This window comes from Juglans regia, chromosome 11, assembly GCF_001411555.2.
Source record: "Juglans regia cultivar Chandler chromosome 11, Walnut 2.0, whole genome shotgun sequence".
Classification (NCBI taxonomy): domain Eukaryota; kingdom Viridiplantae; phylum Streptophyta; class Magnoliopsida; order Fagales; family Juglandaceae; genus Juglans; species Juglans regia.
In genome coordinates, this window is record NC_049911.1 from 31946033 (window position 1) to 31973791 (window position 27759).

General features: G+C 35.1%; 5 protein-coding genes across 9 annotated transcripts; 3 read left to right on the plus strand and 2 right to left on the minus strand.

The window, feature by feature from the left end:
• Positions 1-262: 262 nt before the first annotated feature.
• Positions 263-3413, minus strand: LOC118343848 (VAN3-binding protein-like). Its single transcript, XM_035683041.1, has 8 exons — positions 3252-3413; positions 2819-2952; positions 2478-2651; positions 1858-2019; positions 1282-1699; positions 1047-1157; positions 818-919; positions 263-450 (listed from the first exon to the last, which is right to left on the minus strand). The coding sequence occupies exons 2-8, from the start codon at positions 2891-2893 to the stop codon at positions 284-286; spliced, it is 1209 nt and encodes a 402-aa protein (XP_035538934.1). The 5' UTR covers positions 2894-2952; positions 3252-3413; the 3' UTR covers positions 263-283.
• A 4767-nt stretch (positions 3414-8180) lies between these two features.
• LOC108998833 (uncharacterized protein At1g28695-like) lies at positions 8181-10634 on the plus strand. The gene is made up of 3 exons (XM_018975541.2): positions 8181-8491; positions 8690-9094; positions 9910-10634. The coding sequence occupies exons 1-3, from the start codon at positions 8339-8341 to the stop codon at positions 10414-10416; spliced, it is 1065 nt and encodes a 354-aa protein (XP_018831086.1). The 5' UTR covers positions 8181-8338; the 3' UTR covers positions 10417-10634.
• Positions 10635-12224: 1590 nt separating this feature from the next.
• LOC108998818 (putative pectinesterase 63) lies at positions 12225-14180 on the plus strand. The gene is made up of 4 exons (XM_018975523.2): positions 12225-12850; positions 12969-13175; positions 13340-13578; positions 13678-14180. Exons 1-4 carry the CDS (start codon positions 12353-12355, stop codon positions 13841-13843), a joined length of 1110 nt encoding a protein of 369 aa, XP_018831068.1. The 5' UTR covers positions 12225-12352; the 3' UTR covers positions 13844-14180.
• A 3116-nt stretch (positions 14181-17296) lies between these two features.
• Positions 17297-20607, plus strand: LOC108998790 (superoxide dismutase [Fe], chloroplastic-like). Of its 5 annotated transcripts, none has more exons than XM_018975489.2 (9): positions 17297-17471; positions 17563-17615; positions 17782-17853; positions 18650-18838; positions 19246-19417; positions 19585-19703; positions 19825-19851; positions 19967-19990; positions 20107-20606. In XM_018975489.2, exons 1-9 carry the CDS (start codon positions 17408-17410, stop codon positions 20314-20316), a joined length of 930 nt encoding a protein of 309 aa, XP_018831034.1. In that variant the 5' UTR covers positions 17297-17407; the 3' UTR covers positions 20317-20606. The 5 variants fall into 5 exon arrangements, with proteins under 5 accessions (XP_018831034.1, XP_018831033.1, XP_018831035.1 ...); XM_018975488.2 differs by having other exon boundaries at positions 17305-17471; positions 17560-17615; positions 20107-20607; XM_018975490.2 differs by having other exon boundaries at positions 17457-17471; positions 17737-17853; positions 20107-20601.
• A 37-nt stretch (positions 20608-20644) lies between these two features.
• Positions 20645-23830, minus strand: LOC108998812 (cell division cycle 20.2, cofactor of APC complex-like). The gene is made up of 8 exons (XM_035695420.1): positions 23609-23830; positions 23417-23518; positions 22843-23034; positions 22344-22610; positions 22125-22227; positions 21724-22040; positions 21335-21496; positions 20645-20998 (listed from the first exon to the last, which is right to left on the minus strand). The coding sequence occupies exons 1-8, from the start codon at positions 23681-23683 to the stop codon at positions 20855-20857; spliced, it is 1362 nt and encodes a 453-aa protein (XP_035551313.1). The 5' UTR covers positions 23684-23830; the 3' UTR covers positions 20645-20854.
• Positions 23831-27759: the final 3929 nt, after the last annotated feature.

Genomic DNA, 27759 nt, shown 5'->3' on the forward strand with positions numbered 1-27759 from the left:
CCAGTATCCTCAGAGTCTTGCAACCTATTTAATTACGGAGCATAGAATTATAGATTTCTACTTACTCATGTAATCATGTTGTGCAGCATGCAATTAGGTGGGCCTTAGATGGTAAATGGCAAAATTTGATGTGTCACAGAGAAAAAACTAGTTTAATGCATTAATGCCGTAAACCAGTGTGGATTAATACATAGTGAAAGAGATCTTTGGAACTAGCTTAACAAACGCCAGGAGAACCACCTGATTATTATTTTGATTTGTAGAGATTCTATGATAACATATATCAATAAGATTTATGCATCTGCAAGAGATTAGAAATCACTGATACCCAGAGTGACCATTGATTTTCATCTTCAAACCAGACCTTGATATCACCACTGTGGCTTTTTAGGCTGATGGAGAAGTTGCCATGAGCTTCCTCAGTTTCCTCCGTCACATGAAAAATCTTGTCTGCACGATGTTAGATTACACTTCATGATTTTACTTAAGAGTTAAATAAGGGGAGGAAAAAAAAAAAAAGTTTCTGGTATTATGAGGGCATGTGAATTTTGCTGTTGCTATATCCAGTTTGGCACTACCCTAATCCCAATATTCTACCTTGAATAATTCTATTTGAAAGCCTCTACACCACACACCATCTAAGTGACATAATTTGATTTGAAAGATAAATTTTAAAAATTTGAATATTACAAATTAAATTATGTCATGTGGATGGTGTGTGGTGTAAAAGTCTTCTACCTTATATCACTTCGAATCATTTCCAAGGGCATGCTTAAACTATTTAATTGAAAAAAAAAAAAAAAAGAGACGATCTTACACTTCTTTAATGTTGTCAAAACTCCCAAGAACTTCTTTTCAAGGCTCAAAATGAGCTGCTTACGTTTGAAATAAATGGAGACCCTCATATGTCGTTTATGCCCTGTGCATATGAACCAAAAATTGCTTAGGATCATTTTACCAGCAATAGCAAAGTGTTGCATCTTTTAGCATAAACTCTCGTGTACTTTTGTGACAAAAAAAATTATGCAAGGGGACCGTAATTTTACCAGAAGGTGTGACGACTGCTAACTGGGCCCCTACTTCAAGCAGTTCTGGACACCTTGATAAAGAGTCGTATGCCATAGCTCTAGATTTGAGTATCGCAGCTCCTCTTAAACCTGGCCCAATTTCCTCATACCATCAGTTTAATCCATTGGCAAGAAATGAAGTGGTCAACAGAAAGGGAAACTGTATAATCAGATCGTATTCTGAAACTAAGGTACTGAGTATAGGATGCATCACATGTTGCAGCAGTTGCTGTAAGTGTAATCATGTCAACAGGGGTTTGAGCGGCGAGGCCCGAGTTGACGGCCGAGGCGACATGGGCTCTGTTTGCGCCAATGGACTCTGCCGTTTCAGCACATACTGTGGCTATAAGAGCAGCAGCCGAAGCAACGATGTCGCCCATGTTCTTGTCCCATGCTACTTTGCCTCCATCTCCATTACTGATAGGGATGACATCTTTTGCTGCCTCTTTGGTGCTGTTGGCAGCAATGCCAGCTATTGCGGCAGCCAAGCATGCCACAGAAAGGGTAGCATGAACATTGGCAGTACGAAGTCGGTCTTCCTCTTTTGTTTTCACTCTACGTCTTAATAAGCTGGCAAAGAACTTAGGCTTTTGAATAAAAGATGGAACAGACCTTTCAATTGTAAACAGTGCCTGCGAAAAGTGGCCTAAAATACGTTATAAAATGTTTCTACTTCAGCTTTATGGTGGTAATGTTCAAGGAAATTTCCTTTTTATTCAACGCAAAATAAGGTTTTAGTTTAGAAAACATCGATAAATTCGTAGGGTATGAGTGAGAGAGAGAGATCCACCCGACTGAAAGTACTTCTGTTGCTTTGGGCTGCATACCCTTTGGTTTCTTTGGTTTTCTCCGTCTCTGCTTTTCCTCCTTGCTCTCCTAAGGTATGATCGTCATGTAGCTTTTCCTCCTGCCGTCCTAGATAGCAACTGTCTTGTGAAGGAAACAACAGATTCTGCAAAAACGACAATCAGTGTTCTCCCTTATCAGAGCAAGCAGAAACTACGTCATCTATTTGTTAGTACTCTTAAGAAAGATCGATCATCTTCAAATCAAGCAAGCTCGATACCATGTAGAGAGAGAGAGAGAGAGAGAGAGAGAGAGAGAAATTATCTCAACTCTCCATCTCCATCTTTATCTCAAAGATACTGTGAATACTGAACGGCATTAGAGAAATTAGTAGTTGGACATCATTCATATCTCATAGCCAAGTAACAAATACCACTGATCAAGCATGTTAAAGCCAGGCTAGCTACACCCATGCTTACTGCTTCCCCTTCTTTTCCCTTATCAATATTATGCAGCCAAAATCATGGTAACACATTTCATCCATATAATTAAGCATTATTATGTTAGAATCAAGCGAACTTGTCAAAGAATAAAGACATGACGTGATTGTGGTTTCTCACGTACAGTACTTGATGAAATTATCTGCATGAAGTTAGTTGCAGATGGGCTCCATGGGCGACACAGGAACTCCATGGCATGGACAGGGCCCTGCAGAATGTCCAAGGAGCGGCAGGATGGGTTTTCATTTGTAGTCAAGCATCCATGTGCTGATCTTGTCCAAGATTCGGACTTCCCTTCCTAACATTAATCAAGTTTCAATGGACAGACAGAGGGAAAAGATATTCAAAGTACAAAAAAAAAAAAAAAAAAGAGAGAGAGAGAGAGAGAGAAGTAAATAGTAATGTTGCTTCAACCTGAACAAAATATTAATTCCAACGGAAAAGGAGTACTGTACTCGTACTCACTAAATTATAAGCTGCTGATTGGTGCTCATTTTTAAAGGAGATTCTCCCTGCTCTAAATGCTCCTTTTGAATCCATGCAAGATTCAAGTTATGCCACCTGTGTGCAAGAAACAAAATCGTACAGGTCTTTTCTACCTGTGCCGAACACAAATCATGGTTTTTCCGATGTACATGTGCTTAAACTAGAAAAAGAGTTGAACAGGTATACAAGTTTATACTGATCATCTGGTTTTAAATACTAGCTAGCTGTATTGATCAAAGTTAGGAAGTACTTGGGGTTCATTGAAGATACAAATGGCCACCTCGAGTTGCTAGCGAGAGAGAAGAAAAAAAAAACCAACAGGAACGATCGACCAAAAATACAGACCATAATTGTAAACTGTAACCATTCTAAATGGAGAAAATATAATATCGATGAAAGTTGGGGAAATTACTGTAATTTAGCATAAAGATGCATCTTGAATGGAAGACTTTCTCAAAGAGGAACATCAAGGCATGCCATCTATCTATGTTTGTAAAGGAATGATTAATCGAGAGAGAGAGAGTCCGCACTCATTACTTAAGGTGGAATTCTGTTGGAACACAAAAAGACACACTGCCCGAAGTAGTGTGTCCTGTACCTGGATTACCATACAAAAGCTATTCTATTTATAATTAATAATAGGGTTCTTTTCTTTACATTCCACAAGTGGGAAAGGATTTCCACGAGTGGGAAGGGTCAAGGGAGACTCCCAAAAATAATAGGAAAATGCTACGTGCCCCGCTGGGGGCTCCCGCTGGGGCCGTAGCATTTTTTTATATATATATTTTAAATTTATTTTTATATAGATATTTTTAATAATTTTAAATATTTTAAAAAATAAAATAAAAATTATAATATTATTTAAAAATATTTTCTTAATTACAAAGTAGAATAAAAATTAATATTTAATGATTTATATTTTACTTTCTGATTAATGAAATGTTTTTTTTTTACTTTTTGATTAAGGAAGTGTTTTTTAATGATTTGTTTTTTACTTTCTGATTAAGGAAGTGTTTTTTAATGATTTTTTTTTTTTTTACTTTCTGATTAAGGAAGTATTTTTTAATGATTTTTTTTTACTTTCTGATTAATGAAGTGTTTTTTAATGATATTTTAAATTTATTTTATTTTTTAAAAATATTTATAAGTGTAAAAAAAATCTATATAAAAAATAAATTAAAAAATTACACATAAAAAAGTACATGTTAAGTTCAACGGGAGCCCCCAACAGGGGCTGTAATATGACTATTTTAAATATTTAAAAAAAAATCGTAATATTATTAAAAAATATTTTCTTAATCACGAAGTAAAATAAAAAATTATAAAAAAAATATTTTTTTATAATTTTTTATTTAGAAATTATTTTTTAATATATATTTTTTACTTTTAGATTAAAAAAATATTTTCTTAACAATATTTTAATTTTATTTTATTTTTTAAAATATTTTAAAATATTAAAAAATCTATATAAAAATTATTTAAATAAAAAATATATTAAATAATACTACAGCCCCAGCGAGAGCGGGGCTGTAGCACCACCCAAAATAATATTCCCGTGAAAGCATTTAGATCCTCCTTCACAGGTTAATTATAGTTCACATATATCATTAATAACCAAACATTAATTACAACTCCACAATAAACTAATAATTTTTTTAAAACTCAAACATTAAATCAAAGCATTTGTAAAAAACAAGTAACACCAATATTTTATTTTAAAAAATACTATTTATACTTATAATTTTACTTATATAAGAGCAATGCTAGGGATTCTGTTTATTTTCTCGATTGTTTTTTTTAGTTTTTTTACTTAGTGATTGAGAAAATATTGTTTAATAATTTTTTGAATTTTTTTTAAATATTTAAAAGTGTTAAAAATACTTCAAAAAATATTTTTAACATTTTTTAAAAAATATTTAAAAATAACGATTTTTCACATCATTTTTTAACACTTTTAAATATTTTTAGAAAAAGAAAAAAAATTCACAATATTATTAAACAATATTTTCTTAATCACTATATAAAAAAAAACTAAAAAAAAAAAAAAACAATCGGGAAAATGAACGGGATCCCTTACATTTTTTCTTATATAATCGTATGTGCTGATGTGTAAGGTATTGAAAAGGGTAAAAATTTTAAATTTTAAATTAAAAAATAAAACATTGATAAAGCAAGATTGTTAGTCAATACGAATAATATTATATATAAAATTATACGTTCATGTAGCACTCGTATTTTATTTTATAGAATTATAATTATTGCAGCACATAGATGACAACATATTCTGACTGGTACTAATTCTGAATCTTGATTTTAACACCCATATTGTTCTTGATCAATGGGAGCAACTTAGATCGAGAAATAGAAATTAGAATATATATATATAATGTTGATTAATATTTAGGATTTAATCTTGGGACCACGTTGACTCCAAGGAGATGGTATCGGGCTACATGTAACCCCCCTCCTCTGTTTGAAGTGTATTATATAGGAGTATAAATCGGTTCGGTCTAGTTGGGGTGATGAATCGAAATTTTTAGTCTATCATTTTTTCAAATTGGATTGGACCGAACATTCATAGGGACCTATCAATTCGGTCCGGTCTGGTCTGATTAGTCCGGCTCAATTATTTTTTATTTTTTTTCTACTTTTTTTTTCAAATAAATTAATTAAAAATTTTATTTAAATTATTAAATTAAAATTAAATGAATTATTAATGTAAATTATGTAAGTAATTCATTAAAAAAAATATTTTATATAGTCAATGATAATAAATTAAATAAAAATTATATTATTAACTTATATAAAAATAATATATTAAATTATTAAAAATATATATAAAAGTTCGGTCCAGTCCAATCCAAAATTTATAAACCCTGATGGAGACTGGAGCGAATGGTTTCGGTCCACAATTTATAAAACCAAGACCGACCAAACTCCTTACACCTCTAATACTATATACATGTACAATATTATGCATGTATTAACTAGGCCCGCGTAAAATAAGAAAGAGTAAACAAAAATCTCATGCCTTTTTAGGTAGTGCTAAATCTTTTGCGTAAAGAGCTGGACTACAATGGCAATTGCATAGGGATCCATGCATGCAATCCGCGTATATATTTATGTAATTGTTTTAATCAACAATTTGTATGCACTTTAATTAGCATGTGCCACCACCTTTAGCCTAATGCTACTTCCCAAATCTAGGTTTTAATGGATCGCATTCTTCGACGTCGCTTAAAAAATTTTATTATTAGGTATTCAATTCTGCAATCGATGCTAGCCGTACCGTGATCAAATGGCATGCACTCAACGAAAAGATCTTTTTCCTCATCATATGATCAACCATCGAAACGATCAAGCCATTACATCACAACCATTTGTTTTTAGGCAAATGCTAAAAAGTACGATTATTACATTAATACTACTTTAGTAAAGGTATATAAGTTGCTCCTTTCCACTGAAAATCTGAGAGAAGTAGTATAGGGCAAACTAATGGGATCGAATGCATTTTCGTACGGAGGATGCAACCCATTTATATACCTAATCATATGTACTAGAATTTGCATTACCCGGCCGATTAAAGTATTCCGTTTTGTGTAGTACTGATCTTTGAGGATGACTATGATCTTTGTGGTGATGGGTACAGATTTACAATCAGCAAATACTCATGGGTTGCTTGGGAAATGAGATGAGATCATTAGAAGGTTGTGAATAATAATACTGAAATTATTTAAATTATGATGTTTTATGTGATTTTAGAAAAAGAGAGAAAAATTAGAATAAAAAGATTATAAAGTTAAAATATTGTTAAAATATAATTTTTATTTTAAAATTTAAAAAAATTAAATTATTTTCTTTTATTTTATTTACAAATTTATAAAAAATTTAATGATTAATTAGCATTACGGTTGATCAGTCATGCATTATCCGCGTGAGAAAATATCGGGTACTACTTAAAAAGAATGCAATTAATGAGCCGATATTTCGTAAATATCGGGTACTACTTATCTTCATTAAAGTTGAACTTAAATTAATTTTACATCCTGGCCTCCCCCCATGCACACAAAATAAAGAAGCTAGCTAGGAATCCATTAATGACATGATATGTAGTCCATCGTCTATATATTATTCATGATGAAATTAATATATCGAGTTCTTGATATTAAAAATCCTCATTCAAAGACAATATTTAATCGGTTCGTTGACTCCAATGATCCAATTTCGAACCAAATTAAATAGAGATCATCAAATGGGTACGTTCCGCGTTTGAGTCTTACCACAATTAGTTAATTTTAATAATTATTAGCCCACATCCATGAGGCATACGTTAACTAATTTATCCCACAAAGAATGAATATTTGATATATATATATATATATAGCTCTTAATAATATTTTTAATTACCATGATTTATTGGAAAGCCCAGGCTTTGATCAACATGAGATCATCGATCAATCCCCGCCGCTTCCATCCATGGCTCATCGATCTTCATGCTGGTCACGCGTACAGATTGCGATATCTGAATGACCCAACTGTCCAGCGTCTAGTTAATTAAGTCATGGTGGATGACAAACCAACGTGATCGAGGCAGCCCATCACCCCTTACAAAAAAAGAAAAAAGAAAAAAAGAAAAAAAAGAATTATTTAAATGTTTTATTAATTATTTTTAATGATATCATTATTTGGCTTGAATCAACAAGCTGCATATATCTCATCATGTAAGGAATCATTTGTAGTCAATATGAGCTAGCTAGCTACATTAAAACGCACGTACGTAGTAGACCAAAGATTTTAGTTAATTCACATGGTTCTAAATGATCCCATACGTAACAGTACGCACTCAGCTTGATCATAGTTCTAAACTTGGTTTAATTTCTACTTAAGTAAGCAGTTTACATCTATTGAAAATTAATTAGCTGACATATCAATTGTTAGCATTAATGACCGTGGCATGACGATTAATTGATCTTGGCCATATATCACAGGCCGGCCAGAGGCGGTATGACCTTTCACGGGCAACTATTTTGAGCCGCGCCGTGATGCATGGATAGAGTACGTGGTTGGCCGCTCAAGGGTGGCCCAATCTGGGCCGCTAGCTTGGCTGCTAGACGGTGGCAGCCACATTTGCCATCTATCAGATAATTTGAACTTTCTATTTTTATTTTAAATAATAATAATTAATTTAAAACTATATATAATATTAAAACAATATTATTTATTTTTATTATTCATCAAATATCTGAAAATCTGATTTTAAAACCTAATTTCAAACTCATCTTACAGTAATTCACAAAACATACCTTACGTCCAAACATACCTTAGGCTGCTTGTTATAATAAATAATTAAGAACTGTCTCGCGTGAGGAGATACGGATGATTTCCCACAAAACTCTACAAACGTAAACCTCTGCTTCACTACCGCACAAGACCCTGTAGATTTCGGCCAGAGATCATCACTATCAAACCACATCTCTTGATCAGCAACAAGAATATCACATGGATAACTTCAACGATCGACTCTTCCGTACAGTCATATTCTGCCTTTTGTTAATCGGTTTACTCAATATTGTATTCATCGACACCCCCACCGGCTCAAAGCCAGTACTCTTTTCGTTACGATATCGCCTACGTCAACCCTCTCATGAGATAGTGAGCATCATCCTTTTAATTCCTTTGTGTCCCTTTTCTTTTTATAAATTCTTTTTCCGAGAACAGCTACCAATATGGTTAATTTGGTTAATTTCTTTTTTTCATTTATAGATATATATATATATATATATATATATAGTATGGATTAATTGTAAAGTTAACTTTGTGCGTGGTCTTATATACTTTATACGATGTAAGTGTTACAGTAGGAGTACCAGCCATAGAGATGAACTTGAAGCAGCTTTGTCTAAGGCTTCCATGGGGAAGAAGAGTACTACTGTAATAATCGCAATTGTCAACAAGGGTTACATAGATCAGGGCGAAAAGCCAATGCTTGACATGTTTTTGGATAGCTTTTGGGTCGGGGAAGGCACCAGGGAATTGATAAATCGTCTTTTACTAGTTGCGGTTGATCAGAGGTCCTTTGAAAGGTGCAAGTTTCTTCGGCTTCATTGCTACAAGCTTGAATTAATATTGGACGAGGGCGCCATGGATTCTAATGGTGAGAAGCTGTACATGTCTAATGATTTTATCAAGATGATGTGGAGGAGGACCCTCTTTCTGGGAGACGTACTCAAGCGGGGTTACAGCTTCATATTCACAGTACGTACGTTAAACTTGATTCTCAAATTTCTTTTCACATTAATTTAATTAGCAATTTACTTCTCTTTCTTTTTTGTTTTTTAAGCAGCATTAGCGGTACTTTTCGATCCTTATAATTTGGGTTAAAAGAAATATAACCTTGAACATGAGCTGTACGCGCGTTTGTACTTACGAGAATATATATGACTTATTTGTGTAGGACATTATGGCCAATAATAATAACAATAATAATTATTGAAGTTGTATTACGTGAAATCACCACTTGCATATCTCAAAATTTTAAATTGATGATAAAAAATAGATTTTATTATTTATTTTATATTTTAATAATGTCAATCTCTAGTTATCTACTAATTTATAATTCAAAGAAATGTTATTTTTTAATTTAAATATTATCATTTTCGATCATATTTAATTTCATATATATATCACTTAAATTTTTTATTTTAAAATTAATCTTTGAAGATTGCTTAAAAGATGCCACTCATGTCATTTAATATGATTAAGATCATAAAATATCATTATTATGATATTATCTGCGCATCCTACTTCACATGAAGCTCTCGGCCCTCTCCGGCCCGTCTTTCTAACTCTTCTAAACAAGGAATGAATGACCTATCAACCGAACTAAAACAGGAGATAATCAGCTAAAGTACTGAGGGATGCATGACCCGAAAGTAGGGGTAATGCGGTACTATATCTATATATATATTGGAATTTGACTTTTATTTCGACCCTAATTCATATGCATGCACTAAGTACGTACGTACGATTTCAAATGACCAAATTAACTGAAAAAAGTTATTTTATTACAGGACACTGATGTAATGTGGCTAAGGAACCCATTTCCAAGGCTGAGCCAAAACGAAAGTATAGATCTTCAAATCAGCACCGATCGATTCAACGGAGATGAACAGTCGGAAGCCAACCAACAAATCAACACTGGCTTCTACATGATCAGATCCAACAACAAGACCATCTCTTTATTTGATGCATGGTACGCCAGGAAAAATAGCTCTGCAGGATTAAAAGAGCAAGATGTTTTATTAAACATGATGCGTGCTGGCGTCTTCAGAGAGCTGGGCCTTGAATTAAGGTTCTTGGACACCAACTATTTCAGTGGGTTCTGTGAAGATAGCAAGGACTTCCGAGCCGTTACCACCGTTCATGCCAATTGCTGCCGTACTATTGTTGCCAAGGTGGCAGATCTGATGGCTGTTGTTCATGATTGGAAAATGTTCAAGAGGTCATCATCTACCAATCAGACTTCGACATCTAGATCATGGACGAATCACAAAGCTTGTAGAGATTCGTGGAAATAAGAGGCAGTACTTGCATGTCATCTCCACATGCAGATATATATATATATGGTTATTTTGTATCAGAGAAATGTTATGGTCATCAAGAAAATTATAAAGACAAAATTATAAAGGGAAAAGCTTCAAATCGGACGCGGTGTATATTTGTGTTTTACACCCATCAATAAAAAATAGACACGTAAGAGATTCATGTTATTCACTGGTAAAGTTGATTGAGGAAATAATTTTTTCACATTTCTCCTCTCATTCCGAAGCCCATCCTCTCTCTCTCTTCCCCAACTCTCCTCTCCCTCTCAAACTTTCTTTTCTCTCTCCAAAACATTGAACCGTTTTGAGGCCAAGGACAATAAGATCAGCAAAAAGGCATGTCGATTGTCAAGTAGCTCCAGAAGGTTGTTTCTCAGTCTACATTGGACCTCAAAGACAAACATTTGTGGCCAAGACAAAGTTTGCTAATCATCCATTGTTCGTGATGCTGCTAGAGGATGTTGAATTGGAAAATTTGGGCAGCTTTTTGGCAATTACATTGACAATCCCACAGAAGAGTTAATGTTAAAAAATTTAACCATTTGATATTTTTCAAAGGCTAACAAGCTTGAGGAGAGAGAAAGCTTTTGAGGAGAGTGATCGAGGAGGGGGCGAAAAGCAGAGTTTGGGATCGTGGAGAGAGAGGGAAGGAGATAGAGAGCGACGAGGGAGTCTATGGGATTTGTTGGGCTCGAGGAGGGAGGGAGGGAGGGAGGGAGAGAGAGCCATGGGACTGGGAGTGTATGGAATTTGTTTCACTGTACTCACTTCTGTTTTTTTACTTGTTGGAAGGCTTATGTGTCACAAGTTCATTAGAGGGTGTAAATACCAAATTAACACCCGACCGGCCCGTAGCTCCTCTCAATTACAAATTTACATGGTTTTACGTATTACATAAAACTACAAACTAATATGGTTATTTTGTAAGTTTATATATGTTAGATTTACTAAATAATAAAAATAAATTTTTATAATCTAACATACCACATTAAATCATATTAATAATTTATGAGTTTACTTTTATAAAATCACTAATGATATGTGGCTAAAGCATTTCTTTTCATATTAATTTCTAGGTAGAAAGGAGTAGTGAAATTATAAAACGGTTATAATTTATACTTCAGAACGTATACCATATATAAAATCACGATCATGCATATAATATGATGCTCATGATCGATCCGATCCAAAATTAATGTGAAGAATATTGTTCTGATATGAAAAATGAATTTTATTTTACTCTTAAATACCATTAATTAGATATGAAAAAAGACAGTTTAATTTTGGGTTGATCATACTAATTAAGAGATCAGGTGTTGGATAATCTTGCAATTGAATAGGAGATCTGTGATTCAAAAAGGTTAAATGATCAGCAGCTTCCTGCTCATGATCGACGTAAGTGAATTTCCATTCTCTTTTAATTTGCTTGCGGGTACGTGTGTATATATATATGCTAGCTAGCTAGCTTGTTGCTTTTAAATTATATTGCAACCAAACTCATGTTAAAGGATAATATATACATGATTCAGGATAAAATTACGACCAAACAGTTATCCCTTAATGATGTGAACTCGAGCATCGCAAGTTTATTTATTTATTTGTTGTGATGGCAGGCCGCACGTACGCTTGTATTCTATTTTCAGAAAGAAATTAGCGGAGGAGAACGAAATATATAATAACCTGATTTCTTAGCCCCATTTTACAAACCACCGACATTTAAGGCCTCCCAATAATAATGGAAACCACAACTGACAAACAAAAAAACAGCGTGCATGGACTTCTCTACAAGTCTGACGTACATTGTTTCCGGTTCCCTGTCTGTCCCTGCTGCGGCTTAATTATAAATACGCCCTAGGCCTATCTATACATTCATCCAAAAACCAGTAATATTCAAACACCGAAATACACCAATATGGTCGGTAAAAGGACATCATGCGTCGCCGTCCATGCGGCTCTAATGACAGTTCTTCTCATTGCTATATCTGTCGTCTCGGATGATGCAGCGCCAATACCTGCCGACAACGCCCAACTAAATACCTGGTTCGACAACAATGTCAAGCCGTACACGCAAAGCAAGGGTACTCTAGATCCCGCACTGGTGAAGGCTGAAGAGGGTGTTAAAGTTATTAAGGTCAGGAGGAAGGGAGGAGCAAATTTCAAGACCATCACCGATGCCATTAACAGCATTCCGGCCGGGAATACCAGACGTGTCATTATTTATATTGGACATGGAGTCTACAAAGAGAAAATTACAATTGATCCGTCTAAGCCGTTTGTTACTTTATATGGTGCACCCAACTCAATGCCAACTTTGACTTATGACGGTACTGCAGCGCAGTATGGAACCGTAGATAGTGCCACCTTGATCGTGCAATCCGATTACTTTGTTGCCGCAAATATTATCATTGCGGTACAGATGCATGTGTCTAAAACATCGTCCATCTTCTATTTTTGGCATGCATACAATCGTTGGAACTTTATCTCTCTGTATGCGTGTGCATGATAACATCAATGATTTGTTGTTGCAGAATTCTTCGCCAAGGCCTGATGGGAGACGAAAGGGAGCTCAGGCATCTGCTCTGAGGATTTCTGGGGACAAGGCGGCCTTCCATAACTGCAAAATAAAAGGATTTCAGGACACCATCTGTGACGACAGGGGAAAGCATTTCTTTAAGGACTGCTACATTGAAGGCACAGTTGATTTCATTTTTGGAAGTGGCACATCACTTTACATGGTACGTACGTCAAAATTAACTGGTCTAGCTCTCTGTGTCAAAGAGAGAAACAATGGCAAGGCTTTTGATATCTCCCTGCCATGAATGCCTTTTTTGAATGAGGATGCTTCTTCTTTTTCTATCTTGAGATAAATAATAATAAATGTCGAATGCTTTTTGTACAGAACACTACACTAAACGTACTTGGGGATGGTGGTTTCACGGTGATCGCAGCACAAGCAAGGGAATATGATGACGAAACTGGATACTCGTTTGTACACTGCAGCGTAATTGGCACTGGAATCGGAACATATTTGGGAAGAGCATGGATGAACAAGCCCAGAGTGATTTACGCCTACACCATCATGAGCGGCGTTGTCAGTCCCGTTGGATGGAGCGACAACTTCCACAAAGAACGTGACGGGTGAGCCTTCTTCTTCTTCTTCTTCTTCCCGTTTCTGTTGATCAATAACATATTTTGGAAATTAATTAAGCTGTGACGATTGACATTGCATGCATGCAGCACCGTTTTCTATGGAGAATACAAGAACTCCGGACCGGGTGCAAGTGTTTCTGGCCGAGCCGAGTATACCAAGCAATTGAATGAAGCTGAAGCCCAACCCTTCATCAGCCTTGGCTTTATTCAGGGTTCCTCATGGTTGGTTCCTCCTCCAAAGTCACTCAGGTGAATATTTCTATAATGGAATAGGAGTAACGAACTTTTGCTCGAAGTGAAAGTTGCGAATCGATCTCTAGAAGCTAGCTAGACTCAAACAAATGCAAATGGAAATTCCAATCACATCCCTCGTCGGTGTCACAGCATGCAGTACTGCACATTTTGTACATAGAATCAGGCCTTAGAGTACTGTTGATTTACAAGAAAGATGTATTATAAATTTTAAATTTGAAGGATGGTTGTAAGTGTCGTATTATTATGGTCAAAACTAAATTACTTTTTATTGAACAAGAAAATGCCAACAATTATTTTTATAAAAAATGATTAAAAATACAATTAGTTTACAACTATTTTATAATTCTATTTAAAATAAAATAAAATTTTGTAAAATTAAAATTAATTTTTAATAAAATGGTACAATTATATTAATTAATTTAAAATAATATAGAAAAGAATCGTAGATATATAATTATCCTGTTAGCCTATGATCATAATTAAATAATTATGAGTTGAAAAGTTAATTAATAGCGCCCATCGTCATAAATAATTGAGTTGACATGAAAAGTAATGGACGTGGTGTACTTAAACTCACACAACTTTTATGTAAAAGGATTTGTGGGAAGATGGGGCGGGCCCTGTCATTAAAGTGGCGCATTCAACCTGTCCATTGTTTATTTTTTATGAGCTATAAAGATTATATATGTCATTGACACATTTATCATTTCTTTTTCACGCTACTTATATTATACTTATAATTAAAACTAGTTTTAATTAAAGAGAAGCGCTCTACGCCGGTCGGGTGTGAAGATTAATTTCACACCGGCTAATCAACAAACGTCATATTGTAAACATCCCAAAAAGAATTGATCTGGATCCGCATATACCGAAACCTCTCCCTCACCTTCTTTCTAGATCTCCCTCTCCCTTTCCCATCTGCACTCAATCAATTTGTGTCAGAACTAAAGCAATTTGTGTGCCATTTGTGCGAGAGAAATAGGAAAGAATAAAAAGAAGGCAGTGTGTTCGTGTGCCATTTGGTGAAGAGTCTCTCTTTTCAACGAGTAATTGTGCTTTTGCGTATCAGTTTCAGTCCGCAAAGTTAGCGAATCCAACATGCTTGTGAGGCAGATGAAAGAGAGATCAGAGCAACACCTTGTGATCAAAACCCACTTGCAGAATTCCATGAACCAAATGCAGAAGGCACCCACCAACAAAATTGCCCAAAATGGTAAAGGTCAACCACCCCAAGATTCCCATAACACAAAACCTCACAACCAAACTTCACCACCATAAAAAAACAAAGGAAGAAGAAGGGGTAAAGGTGGGACAAAGTGTATCGTAAAAGCCAACCTTTCTTTACGGAGTTACCAGAAAAGGACCTGAACCAGTATGATGTAAGCTGTTTACTTTAATGTGGCTAATATTAAACTTAGTTGTTAATATGATGCTGCGGACAATTGAATTGCATTTTGCTTTGTGTCATTTTGCTTTTTGGGGCTTTTGTTCTTGAGTGCAGATGGGGAGGGAGAGGGAGAGAAAGAAGGAGAGGGAGAGGTTTCGGGTCTTGAGTGCAGATGGGGAAGGGAAAGGGAGAGGTTTCGATGTATGCGGGTCCAGATCATTTTTTTTTGGATGCCTACGTGGCGTTTGTTGATTGGCCGGTGTGAAATTAATCTTCACACCCGACCGGCATCAAGGTTTTTCCTCAATTAAAATATCACAACTTTTGACTTTGCAAACGGACGAATTGATTGTCCATCCCATAGTTAGTTAAAATTAGAGGCTTTGTTTCTTAATTTGTAGGTGGAATTAGGAACTAAACATTTGCTTAAGAAAATAGATAAAAAGAAACCGAATATAAACTTTTGACGTTCTTAACAAAACGTTTGCAAGTCTTGAAACGCAATCCAGCTGAGCCTGTTCTCCCTGTCTCTAGTCAATTTCAAATCTATTTCCTTCGAAAGTTCAGATGTTTAAACTTCTGCATCTTTTAATACGTGTCTTCCCTTCCAATCTCCAAAGTCCAATCACTTCCAAATGCGTTATCACAACTTTACAATTCTCTCTTCTTTCTTCTTTGGATAATATATATATAATTCTCTTCTTCTTATGATTTCCATAAAATCTTTCGCTCGGCTCAAAAAAGGGGATTGTATTATCGTTATAATCATTACGTTAATGCTGGTAGACTATGATCGCGGGATATGATCTTAATTTGTAACAGTTACGATTTTTAAAGGTATCAACGTTGACATATATTATTAGGAGAAATTATATTTGTAATTTTAGAGTATAGAAATTATATTTGGCAGAGAGTAAAATTCTGGATTGCTTGGGTAGCTTTGAAGCTAAAGGGTGCCAATAGCTTATCTAAAACTGATGAAATTATTCAGAAAGAATTGAATGTGCTTGTGAAACCGATAAAGCCAAGGAAAGTGCCAGTGGTGCAGTGGAATTTCCCTTTCAGAGGATGTTACAAGTTGAATACAGATGGCTGTTGTTTGGGGAACCCAGGGGTCTCTGGTGCTGGTGGGGTAGTTCGAAATGATCGTGGGGAGGTAGTGGTGGCATTTGCAGAGAAGATTTCTTATGGAACTTAATAATTTGGCTGAGTTACTTGCTCTGTTACATGGCCTTCGCAAATGCAAGATGATAAGAATCAGAATGTTGGAAGTGGAACTGGACTCACTGATCATTGTTAATTGTCTGAAGAAGAAGAAATGTGGTCTATGGTATTTAGAAGATTTTTGGGAGGAGATTCAGCAGATTCTTTCTACTACATATCCTTTTTGGTGCAACATGTTTTCTGAGAAGGCAATTCGGTAGCTGATAGCCTTTCCAATATGGGTGCAGCAGGGACTTCTATGTCCTGGTTTGATAGGAACTCTCTTCCTCTGCACATTAAAGGGTTGCTGAGAATGGATAAGTTGAGGTTGTCGGTTTTACGGTGTTGATGAAGGTTCTTACGGTAGTTCTGTTTGGTTGGTTATTTATTCATTTGTGGGTTGTAAATAGGGTTTTCTCCACCAAAAGTGAGACCAATAATCAATAAAGTATCGGCTAAGCTATGTTTAAAAAAAAAAAAAAAAGAGTCATGGGCATCCATTTAAAAAAAAAAAATAGATAAATATGGAATTCACATCAAAAAATTAATTTTTAATGATGAATTTTATTATTTTTTAAAGGGAATATATGAGACTTATACACATTAAAACTGTATATAATATTATTCAATTTTTTTTATTTAATATCTATGGTGTACATATTTACCCTAGTGGACTTAAAAACGGAATACTCTGAGATTAGGCTTGAGTCCTGACAATAGCCGTTGTTCAAACTTGAAACATTTTAAAATGAAATCTTGAGCCCATTTAGATTTCAATTCGTCCAGCCCAAGCCCAACCCAACCCAACACCGAAATGAAGAAGAGTAGTACAAACAATGTTCGTCTTGCTTCTTTCGCAGCAGCAGCTAGCAAGTAGCAGCAGTACCAGTTGTGTTCTCTCAAATTCAATATATTTTTTTCTGTTATTTTTGAAGTGCTTTGTTGTTAAGGAGATAGCATTTGAGATTTGAGATGGCTGTAGCATTCGCATCCTCTCCCACCAGCTCCCCAACGTGCACCGTTCTTCCCCGCCAAGGTTGTCACCCATTCTAACTACCCTACTCTCTCTGTCTCTCTGTCTCTCTCTCTCTCTCTGTTTGACATGGGTTTCATTAGCAATTTAGCAGGGCTTCTTGGGATTTCGGGATCACCTCGTACTCTGCAATGGACGAAGAAAGAGGTCTGCACTCTGCTATTCGTGTATATATATATATATATATGTATATATATATATATATGTACTTGTGTATTTGAAGTTTATATACAATGTCGCGTTTCAGCTTCAGCACTGAATTTTACAGTTAAAACTACGGTTTACCTGAGAGTGAAATTTGACATAATTATAGAGACGTTGTCGAAGAAAAGCCGGTCCCACAATTACTGCAAAATTGGATCTGAAGCCTCCTCCATATCCATTGGTATGATTAGAAATAAGAAATTCCCTTTATCTATAGCTTTCAAACTTTCCCCTTCTTATCGGTTCAAGTTGTGGCATTATCATGCTCACAGAGCTTTGCTCAACTTTAGGACTTTTCATGATTGTCATCGTTATTCAAGTTTTAGGGGTGAAGTTCTAAAATAACTAATTTTTTTTTTTTTTTTTTTTTGGTGTTCTTAAACATGAAATTGCCTCACTGAGCATGTTGCTTTATTAGAATTCGGCTAGATCCCAGGAAAGAAATGCATTGGTTATAATGTCTGCTCCGGCTTGACTTGGTTGCCTTTCACGTCACTAGTAATTTACCTGCTTGCCAAACATATCATGTGTAATATATGTTCAAGTATCCTATATTTATTTACCAGAGGTTATTTCAGGTTACACTGTTAAGTAAGAGGACCTGCAAAGATGGTAACATCAACTTCTATTTCCCAAACATTTGTCTCATATTTTCTCTCTACTACTAAGATTTCATCAATATATGCTCTTGAATCAGATTTAGTGTCATAGCAATCTGTTTTACATCACCGAACCTGGCCTTTCAACAGGTGCTCTTAATTCATCATTCCAATGCAATTACATTGATAAATCTGTTATAAACAAGCTGTTTATAGCATATTCTTTGTTTATTATCCATAGTGAGTAAACTTTATAAAGAGAGAAACATTGATAACTTTAACTGCGACTGAAATTGGTGGAACTATTCGTGGTACATGTTGAAACTATTTGACAATCTTGAGTCACTATTAATTATGTCACTGTTTCACACTTGACAGAATGCTTTGGAGCCACATATGAGCCAGGAGACCTTGGAGTATCACTGGGGAAAGCACCATAGGGCTTATGTGGAGAACCTAAACAAACAAATAGTAGGAACAGAGCTCGATGGAATGTCATTGGAAGATATCATAATTATTTCATACAATAAAGGTGATATTCTTCCAACTTTCAACAACGCAGGACAGGTGTGATGGCATTAATTTTGGTCATTATTTTGAACCATTCGAGTTTATTACCTTGTGAGTTTCATGTAGAGATTTTTTGTTAGTAATTTTATTACTCTTGAGCCCTTTATATTATTGAGACTTGGGTCAAACTTCAGTCAGTAATTTTTTGTTATTTTTAATAATAGTAAGATTTGAGGTCAAATAGTTACTATTTGAGCCTAATAATGATATTTATGATAAAATTCTTTCTCACTTCTGATAATGCTTCTTCACCTGATTCTTTCATGTGGTGTTGGTACCTTTTTTTGTCATGTGTATAATTCATTTAGTTCAAACGCAGAAAAGCAATGAATATTTAGTTCTCCCCCCACCCTCTCATTGGTTTTCTTTGCCAAATTTTCCAAACATGTTTTGCCTATTTGCAGATTTGGAACCATGAGTTCTTTTGGGAATCCATGCAACCCGGCGGTGGAGGAAAGCCAGATGGAGATCTTCTAGAACTGATTGAAAGGGACTTTGGTTCTTTTGAAAAATTCGTGGAAGAGTTCAAGTCAGCTGCAGCTACACAGTTTGGTTCTGGTTGGGCTTGGCTTGCATGTGGGTAGTTCCTCCCTTCTAAGCTGGCAATTCTTTTGTTCTGTGTTCCAAATTTCTTTGATTTGAGCTCCAATATTCTTATATGGTATACTTCCTTAAAGAATCTTAGAGACATGGAGTAATATATCCTGTTGTTTGTTTGCTTTGTTTATTATTATTTTCCCTAGATAAAGCAAATAGACTAGAAGTTGGAAATGCAGTAAATCCCCGCCCATCAAATGATGACAAGAGGCTTGTGATAGTGAAGAGTCCCAATGCTGTTAATCCACTCGCATGGGATTATTCTGTAAGTATTGTGATAGACTCAAATCTTCCTCATTCATTATGATAGTTCATTGTTAGATATATACTATTTACATTGTGATAGTTCATTGTTACATCTGATGATATCTGTCGATTTATTGCAGCCACTTCTTGCCATCGATGTTTGGGAGGTATTTAACATTTTTACATGTTGCTCCTAACTTGATGTGTGTACTTGTATGCTTCATTTGGGAAGAATTATTAGTACCTGAACTGATTTTAATTTTGTCACGACTTTCTCCACAGCATGCTTACTACCTTGACTTTCAGGTGAGGCTTAGTCAATATAAGTTAAAATACAATTTGCTTTCATTTTATGATAATGTTGTTTTGTTCAAAATTATAGTCGTACAAGTCTGACAACTGTTTTCTTCTTCTTCTCACAGAATCATCGCCCTGATTACATATTATTATTTATCGAGAAGCTTGTTTCGTGGGAAGCAGTCAGTTCTAGACTTGAAATTGCAAAGGCCCGAGATGCTGAAAGAGAGGGAGAAGAAGAAAGGAAGAAAAGAGCGGAAGAGGAGAAAATGGCAGATAGCAAAGGTGTTGAGATGTACTTGGACAACGATACTGATAATTCAGAGGTTGAATGAATTCGGTTTTCCTTGCAGTGAAAGTCATTAGACAGAGATCACTTAATCATGATTCAGAGGTTGGCAGTCTTATTTTTCACTTAATCATGATACAGAGGTCAGTTATAGAAGGTACACTAAATAGATTTCACATTGTTTCATTTTCTGGCTTTTGTATTGTGGCTATCCTTGCTGCAAAGTACCATAGCGCGTTTCTATTTTTTCAATTGAGTAGGATATGCAGAAATAATATAATCCATCCTTTCAATGCCATATAAAGATATGTGCACATTATAAAGAGGTCTGATTTGGGGTTATGTTTCAGTATCAGTTACAGTTCCATCCAACAGGTCAAAAATTAGTAATCATCTTATTGCAGAATGATTAGAATAGGTCTAAATTTTTGTGCATCTCCCATCTCATTTACAATACCCAATGGAATTTTTCTGTTCATCTACAAAGGAACTAAAAGATACCTATGCTCATTTGTACAATAACTTAATGTACATGACAAGGATAAGGAACCAAGCGTGTGAAAACCTGAGTATTTCTGTTCCCATCATCTTAGGGGTGATGTCTTCAGAGACAAAAGGCTGTTCAGCTCCGAGATGGGGAAATTTTCATTACTAGGGGGTCCAAAAATCTCCCAAAAGCGAAGAGTCTCGTCTGCCCCAGCTGATACCACAGTCAAACCATCAGGGCTCTGCAACAAATCAATCTTATGAACTTAGTTCCAGCTCTGAAAGACATACTCTGTAGTCTAGCTGCCATTTTGGCTGTTCCATGAAATCAAATGGCCTCATTTATACCTTTACAACGTCTAATGCACAAATTAGTCAACTTAAATGGGGACATACAAAGAGTTTGGAGTCTTCACTACAATAGATGGACTAGAGTCACCTTAAGGATTTCATTACGTGCGCTTGATTAAACTTTCTAATGTACAAGTTTGGATTTTGTACATTAATGAATGCAAAACTCAAATGGAGCTAATCAAATTCTATGAGTAACTTTCAACTTAAGCTGTATAGAGACAAACCTGGGAAAGTTGGAGGACTCTGGATGCATGGCTCTTAATTTCTCCTGCTTTAGTCATGGACGGATACCTCCATAAGCATAGCATGTTCTGATTCTCGCTCCCGCTGAAGCCATGACCACTCATGATCTCTTTGTGATGCCTGTTCCACTCCAGTCCACAAATCTGGATACATAATACCAAGACTGCACGCAATGAGAAAACAAAGTAAAGGGGTATATTCGTAAATGCCTACTGTTGTTTTATTGAGAGACTGGTTAACCAATGGCAATTAACAAATCTGTACAGTGCATTAGTTTTTACTCAAAATTGATAATTTTTTAACTAGTTAGAAGTATAAGAACTATGGAAACTTAGGAAAAAAAAAGGAAGATAAATTCTATATAACTAACCTGGGCTTTGGTATCTATGCTTTTGATGCAGATGCCCCTTTGTATATTCCATATCTTAATACAACCATCTGCTGTGCCTCCTCCGGAGGCAAGTATATCAAACTGATATGGGCACCATGCAAGAGCCTTGACTGCAGCGGTATGGTCATTGAAACGAAACAAGAATTTCGAAGAGCTCATTTTGGAAGATTCCCATATGTATATGAGATTTTCGTTACCGCCACTTGCCAATATATTGCCCGTTCTTGACCATCTCAAACCGCACACTTCTTCGGTGTGTACTTGTATACGTGAGATCATATTATTTGACGCTCGAACTGCCAAAGAAAACATGCATGCCGAAAACAACTATTTGTCATCCTCAGAATAGAATGGAAGGCACTGATTTACGATTAAATTACCATCATGATTGATAATGGATTTGTCCCGGCTTCCAGATGTTAGAATGTGACCATTCCATCCAGTGGCTGCTATCCTGCCGTTATGACCTTTTAGGCTTCTAATCTGTGGGTTAAACCATAAGAGTAATCCCAAAACCTTCAGTCCAGAACTATTGATTCGTCTTTACAATTTACAAAGAAAAAAAAAAAGCAGAAACACACACGGACAGAGAGGTTTACAAGTTTGGAAGTCTCGGCATCCCAGAGTTGAAGTTTGGAATGCATGCACCCAACCGCCACCTTTTTCGCATCCCCAGACCAGGCCACGCTTGTAGGATAGTCACCGGCACCAACTTGCAACAACTTTTGTACACGTCCGTTCTCTGAATTCCACAGAAAAGTTTCTGAGCCCAAAGCTATGGCAAGAATGTTGTTTCTCCCCCAATCCATGATGTTCAGGTAGTAGTCATTTATTATGTTTGGAGCATCCAGAATCCTAGATTCTTTCTGTAGACACAACTAAGTCATAATCTGAGCACTGAACAGCATAAATAATGAATGGAGAAAAGCTCATCGCTTGCCCGCGTGTCTAAGCTCATATGTATACTTGAATAGATATGCATTTACGTATTAATTACCAAACTTTGGTTCGCATACGATTTAAAGTTTCAAACTCAGATCTCGCACGAAACTACGAGGGACTTGAAATAAAACTATAAGAGAAACCTGTGACGAGCACCTTGGGCAAATACCGAAATTGATTGTCCTTTTTACAATTATCCAATGCCTCTTCCTCCTCCCGTCGCGTCTCGTCAATAAGACGAATCGATTTTCTACTTGATTTTGGGCTTCCTCTAAACACCAACATTCTGAATGGTCTCCCCTCTGAATCCAGAGTCAGCTTCTCCTCCAATCTTTGTCTGTACAGTTCCTGCCACAAATAAAAGAACAGAGAGCACAAAGAAGGTTATCATATCCTTAATTGTAACAAGTTCATCAAGTCATAACCGAGAAAATCCGAACTCCCAAGAACTTATATGCCCATTTGAAGCTCTCAATATATGTTTTACACAACAACCAAATCGTATTATCCATCTATAAATTTTGGGGAAGAAAAGACACAAAAACCCACGAATCTGATCAGTATTGCCTCAAAGTCAAGACTTGGAAATTTTAAATAAGAAGTGAGCATCCGGGAGTGTAAATAAACTTAACGATTTACAAGAAAATAATGCCCAAGAAACATTTTGGCACACAACCCCACAAAATTTCGAAAAAAACGATAAAGCAATGAGAAGAATGGTCAAGCGTACACTAAAACCAGGATTGTGATAAGCTTTATTAATCCTACTTGTCAACAGACTGCGGGCTTGATCAAGATCCATCAAACTCCTATTCGGTATAAACCGGTCACCCTGACAAGATACCAAACATCAAAACAACAAAACCATCACTAGCCAAGCGGCAAAAAAGAAGAAGTTCTTGATGAAGAAAACTAATCGTACCGGAAAGTCGTACTGGGTGGCGGGGTCGCTGAGGATGCGAGTGGGAGAGTACCGATCCGATTGAAGTTTCAACATTTTTTTATTTCCCTTAACACTTCACTTTGATTTCCCTATTGGGTCTTTGGGAGTCCTTCCGAAGTAGAAGAAGTTAAGAAAGCAGAGACTAGAGAGAGAGAAAGGATCAAGGGCGTTCTCATTTGAGTCATTTCTGTCTACATGGGTATCTCCCGCCAAATTCATCTTTCGCATTTTATTGAGGGGATGCCTCCCTGAACCGTTATTACCGTTCGGATAATTTGGATCCGGATCCGATCGGTTGAGAAGTGGGTTTCAAACTTTTGTTTAGCGTCCATCTAGTTCCCTAAATTTTTCTTCATATAATTTTATCTTATATTTTATTTATATTTAAAAAACCTCATACTTCTTATTTCTTATCATTTTTTTATTTTATTAAAATAATCATTTTTTATTTTTTTTTATTATTATTTCTACTACTTTATTTCTACATATTTAACTATTTCCTATAAAGTAGATATAGAGGATGAACAGCGACTCTCTAAATATAAAAGAGTTACTGTTCACATCCTAAACCTAAATAAGAAACCTGATATTGTTTATTTTGTCAAAGAAGTTAAATTGATTCTCTAAAATTTAGAGATTTTGGGAGTATAGAAAACCCGATGGAAATGCTTTAATCCATACATGTTGGTAATTTGTCATTCACACCTACTTAATGATTTCTAAGTTTCCGCTCTAGTCTTAATTAATACTTTTCTGCTAAATTAGTTTCGCAGCTTCTGGATTCGCCAATTAAATATGCAAATTAAATATATCTATATACGATCCATTAAATTAAGAGAAAGAAATATTTGGTTCATAAAAATATCTCATAAAAATAAATCTTTAAATGAAATAACATAATATGGTTGAAGTTGATATCAATATCTTGTAATCAAATTATGATATATATAGGAAATTATATTTATAATCATAGAGTGTGTTCTCGCTTTAAAAATATATATAAATCTAAAACTTGTATGACAAAAAAATGATCATTTTTTTCTAAAGAAATCAATGCACTGGACTTATACATTTTAAAACTATCTATTTAACATTTATATATATATATATATATATATATATATATAAATCAACAACCACTAGTCACTACGACAAATAGGTTCTTTTTACGCGGTATAAATTAGTGTCAAAAAGTGGGATGTCGATACGGAAACTCCTAGTGGGAGTAAAATCAAACTTTTTCCCACTAGATGATTGTGGTGGAGAAATATTGGTGTGAAGAAACCTTAGCGAGAAAGTAATTTTTCTTGACCACATTATATCATGGAATGCAAAAATATGCATGCCATTTCTTGGTTATCGAGAAAAAACTTTTTAGGGCGAAATATGTCCTAAATCCCGACTAATGTTTATCGTTGCAAAATGTGGTTATATAAAAACTACATCCCCCCGCCCCCGCAATAATCTCCTCTTCCAAAAACCAACTATGGACTTTCACTCTCGAAACCTCCCCAACCGACTTCACAATTAGCTTTGACTCTCGAAGCATTCCCCCTACGATTTCTTTCTACAAATTAGAAACCCTTCCCTTTGTCTTCCCCCTCCCCCTCCCGCAGCCAATATCCCCCCCCCTTCCCTCTCCCTCAACCGTTGATCCCCACCTCCTTCTTGTCGCGCATAGTTGAAATCACCACCCCCTCATTCGCATACCCAGTTCATCTCCCCAGTCCCTCATGCAACTGATTTCCCCACCCCCTCCCTCCCGCACAACCCCGATTTGCCCACCACCTACCTTTCGCGCAGCCCCGCTTCCACCGAGGAATTCCTCTTCACGCGTGGATTTTCTCTTCCTCGCGCCCACCTCGACACCCATCGTTTGTAAGTTTGCAATTTATACTCTAACCCATGTCATTTTCTATTAGATTTTAGGGTTAGTTTTCTCATCTTCCATGTTGCATTTAATGCGAATCTTGGGTTCGATTTACACGCCATTTCTGGTAGTAATCTCTTTCTTGATATTTTGCTGCATCGATTTTCCTGTGTTTTATTTTCCTCGTAATATACTGCTTAGTTTGGGTAGTGATTTGTTCTGCTGCCCTGATTTTCATATTCTGCTGCACGGATTTTCTAATCTTATTTTCATTTATTCTGCTTATAGTTTTGATTTTCTACTGCCGTGTTTTTTGCCATTTTTTAATCGATATGATTGAATTCTGCTATCGTGGATTCTACTTATAGTTCTGGTAGTCATCACTTTCTGGAGTAAGTGATTTTGTATTCAATTTTATTTTAGTACATTAGAGCATAAAATGGTGGAGAGGTTTATTAATCAATATGGTTAATGATACATTTACGACTTGCTACTACAGCTATACTACCCATCCAAATTTATTTTTCCTTTTCTTCCTATCTCCTGTCTGTTCTGCGATCCCAACATTTAACACTAGCCCAGATCCCTCTTTCTCTCATCTTTCATTGCTTAACCACTCCTAATGGTCTATTTCTTTCGTCACGAGAAATAGACACTACATATATAGTCTACAATATTTAATATTGGAGCCCTTAATTTTTATTTGGTAAGTAAACGATAATATTATTAATAAATTTAGGCAAAGTCGTTATGTCTAGTCCAGAAGCTACACACTAGAATCGATAACAAATGTTTTCTTATTCTTCCTAAACTATGAATATCCTTCTACTTACCATCTGTACTCTACACACTTGCATGTTAAAAGAAACAAATAAAAAGGTAAAATGTAAACAATATATGTGTTGTACAAGGATGAATACATTTTTGCTTACTATTACCCATATATTTTTGCTTAGAGCACTCTCATTGGAATGGCTAAATTAAAGTACATTTTTTATGAATGTAAGATGAATTTAACTTTTAGTTATTCCATTTTTATAAATCTCCACATTGGAATAGCCATTTTTTCATTATATGACAATAAAATAATATAAGATGAATTTAATTTTGACTATTCATATCAAATTTCCAAATTGAATTATCTATTTATTCATTATATAGTAATGAGTAATTAATAATTTTGAATTTTTTTTAATTTTTTTAATTATAAATTTATTTTATTTTATCATATTTTACTATTTATAATATTATATATTAATTTGTAATTGTATTCTAATTATATTTTTTCAATTGTCATTTAAAATAGAGAGATAAATAATTAATATTAAAAGGAGAGAGAAATAAATAATATAAAAATGATTTGATGAATGAATAGTGTGTTCCAAATTTAGAAATGAGTTTGGATATTACTGTAACTATATTCCAAATATTTGGAATATAGCTAATTCAATGTGAGCAATTTATTGACCTAATAGCTAAATTCTCATTGGATTTAGCTTTTAGCTAATCCAATGAGAATGCTCTTATTAGCCAATTCTGATCTGACATTGTCATTTATGTATCCAATCTATCTCTCTATATATTGATCTATCCAATTCGATAAAATTCTCTTAGCTATAACTATTTATTTGAAAACAAACCTATGACTTGATCCAACATATTCATCGACTGGATGGGAAAACACTTAAGTCTTATGAAATATGTAAAACATCTATGAAAGTCATATTCATCGGCTGATTTCGTTTTTGCTTATTAAGTTGAACTCGAGAAACACACTATTTGTAAATGAGATTTAATTTCTTAGAAACAAATGCAAGAGAAGTCCAGAAGAAACAGTTCAAATATACAAAAATTGAAAGTCAAACATACCAGTGGGCAAAAATCCTTTATACAAATATTAGAGGAGAAGGTTTGTGATAACTATGGGTATATATAAGTCCTTTAATCTGTTAAATTAGGTATAACTTGGTTGTTACTTGTGTGTTTCAGCGGTAGATGGCACCAAATATAGTTGCATTTTATAAAGAAACACACTGGTCAACACGAAATAGTAAATTTATCAATGCAACAACTGAACACAATTATGTAAGATTGTGTTTAATTTAATTTAAGTTAGACTATAGGTTGCATAGGTGTTTAACAGTAATGTTGATTTTCCTTTCAAGTAATTTTTTCAGAATCTAATGGTGAATAGGTTAGCTAAAAGGAGCCCGAAAAGGATGTTGAAGAAGCGACTAACACTATATTCAAAGAAGTGTTG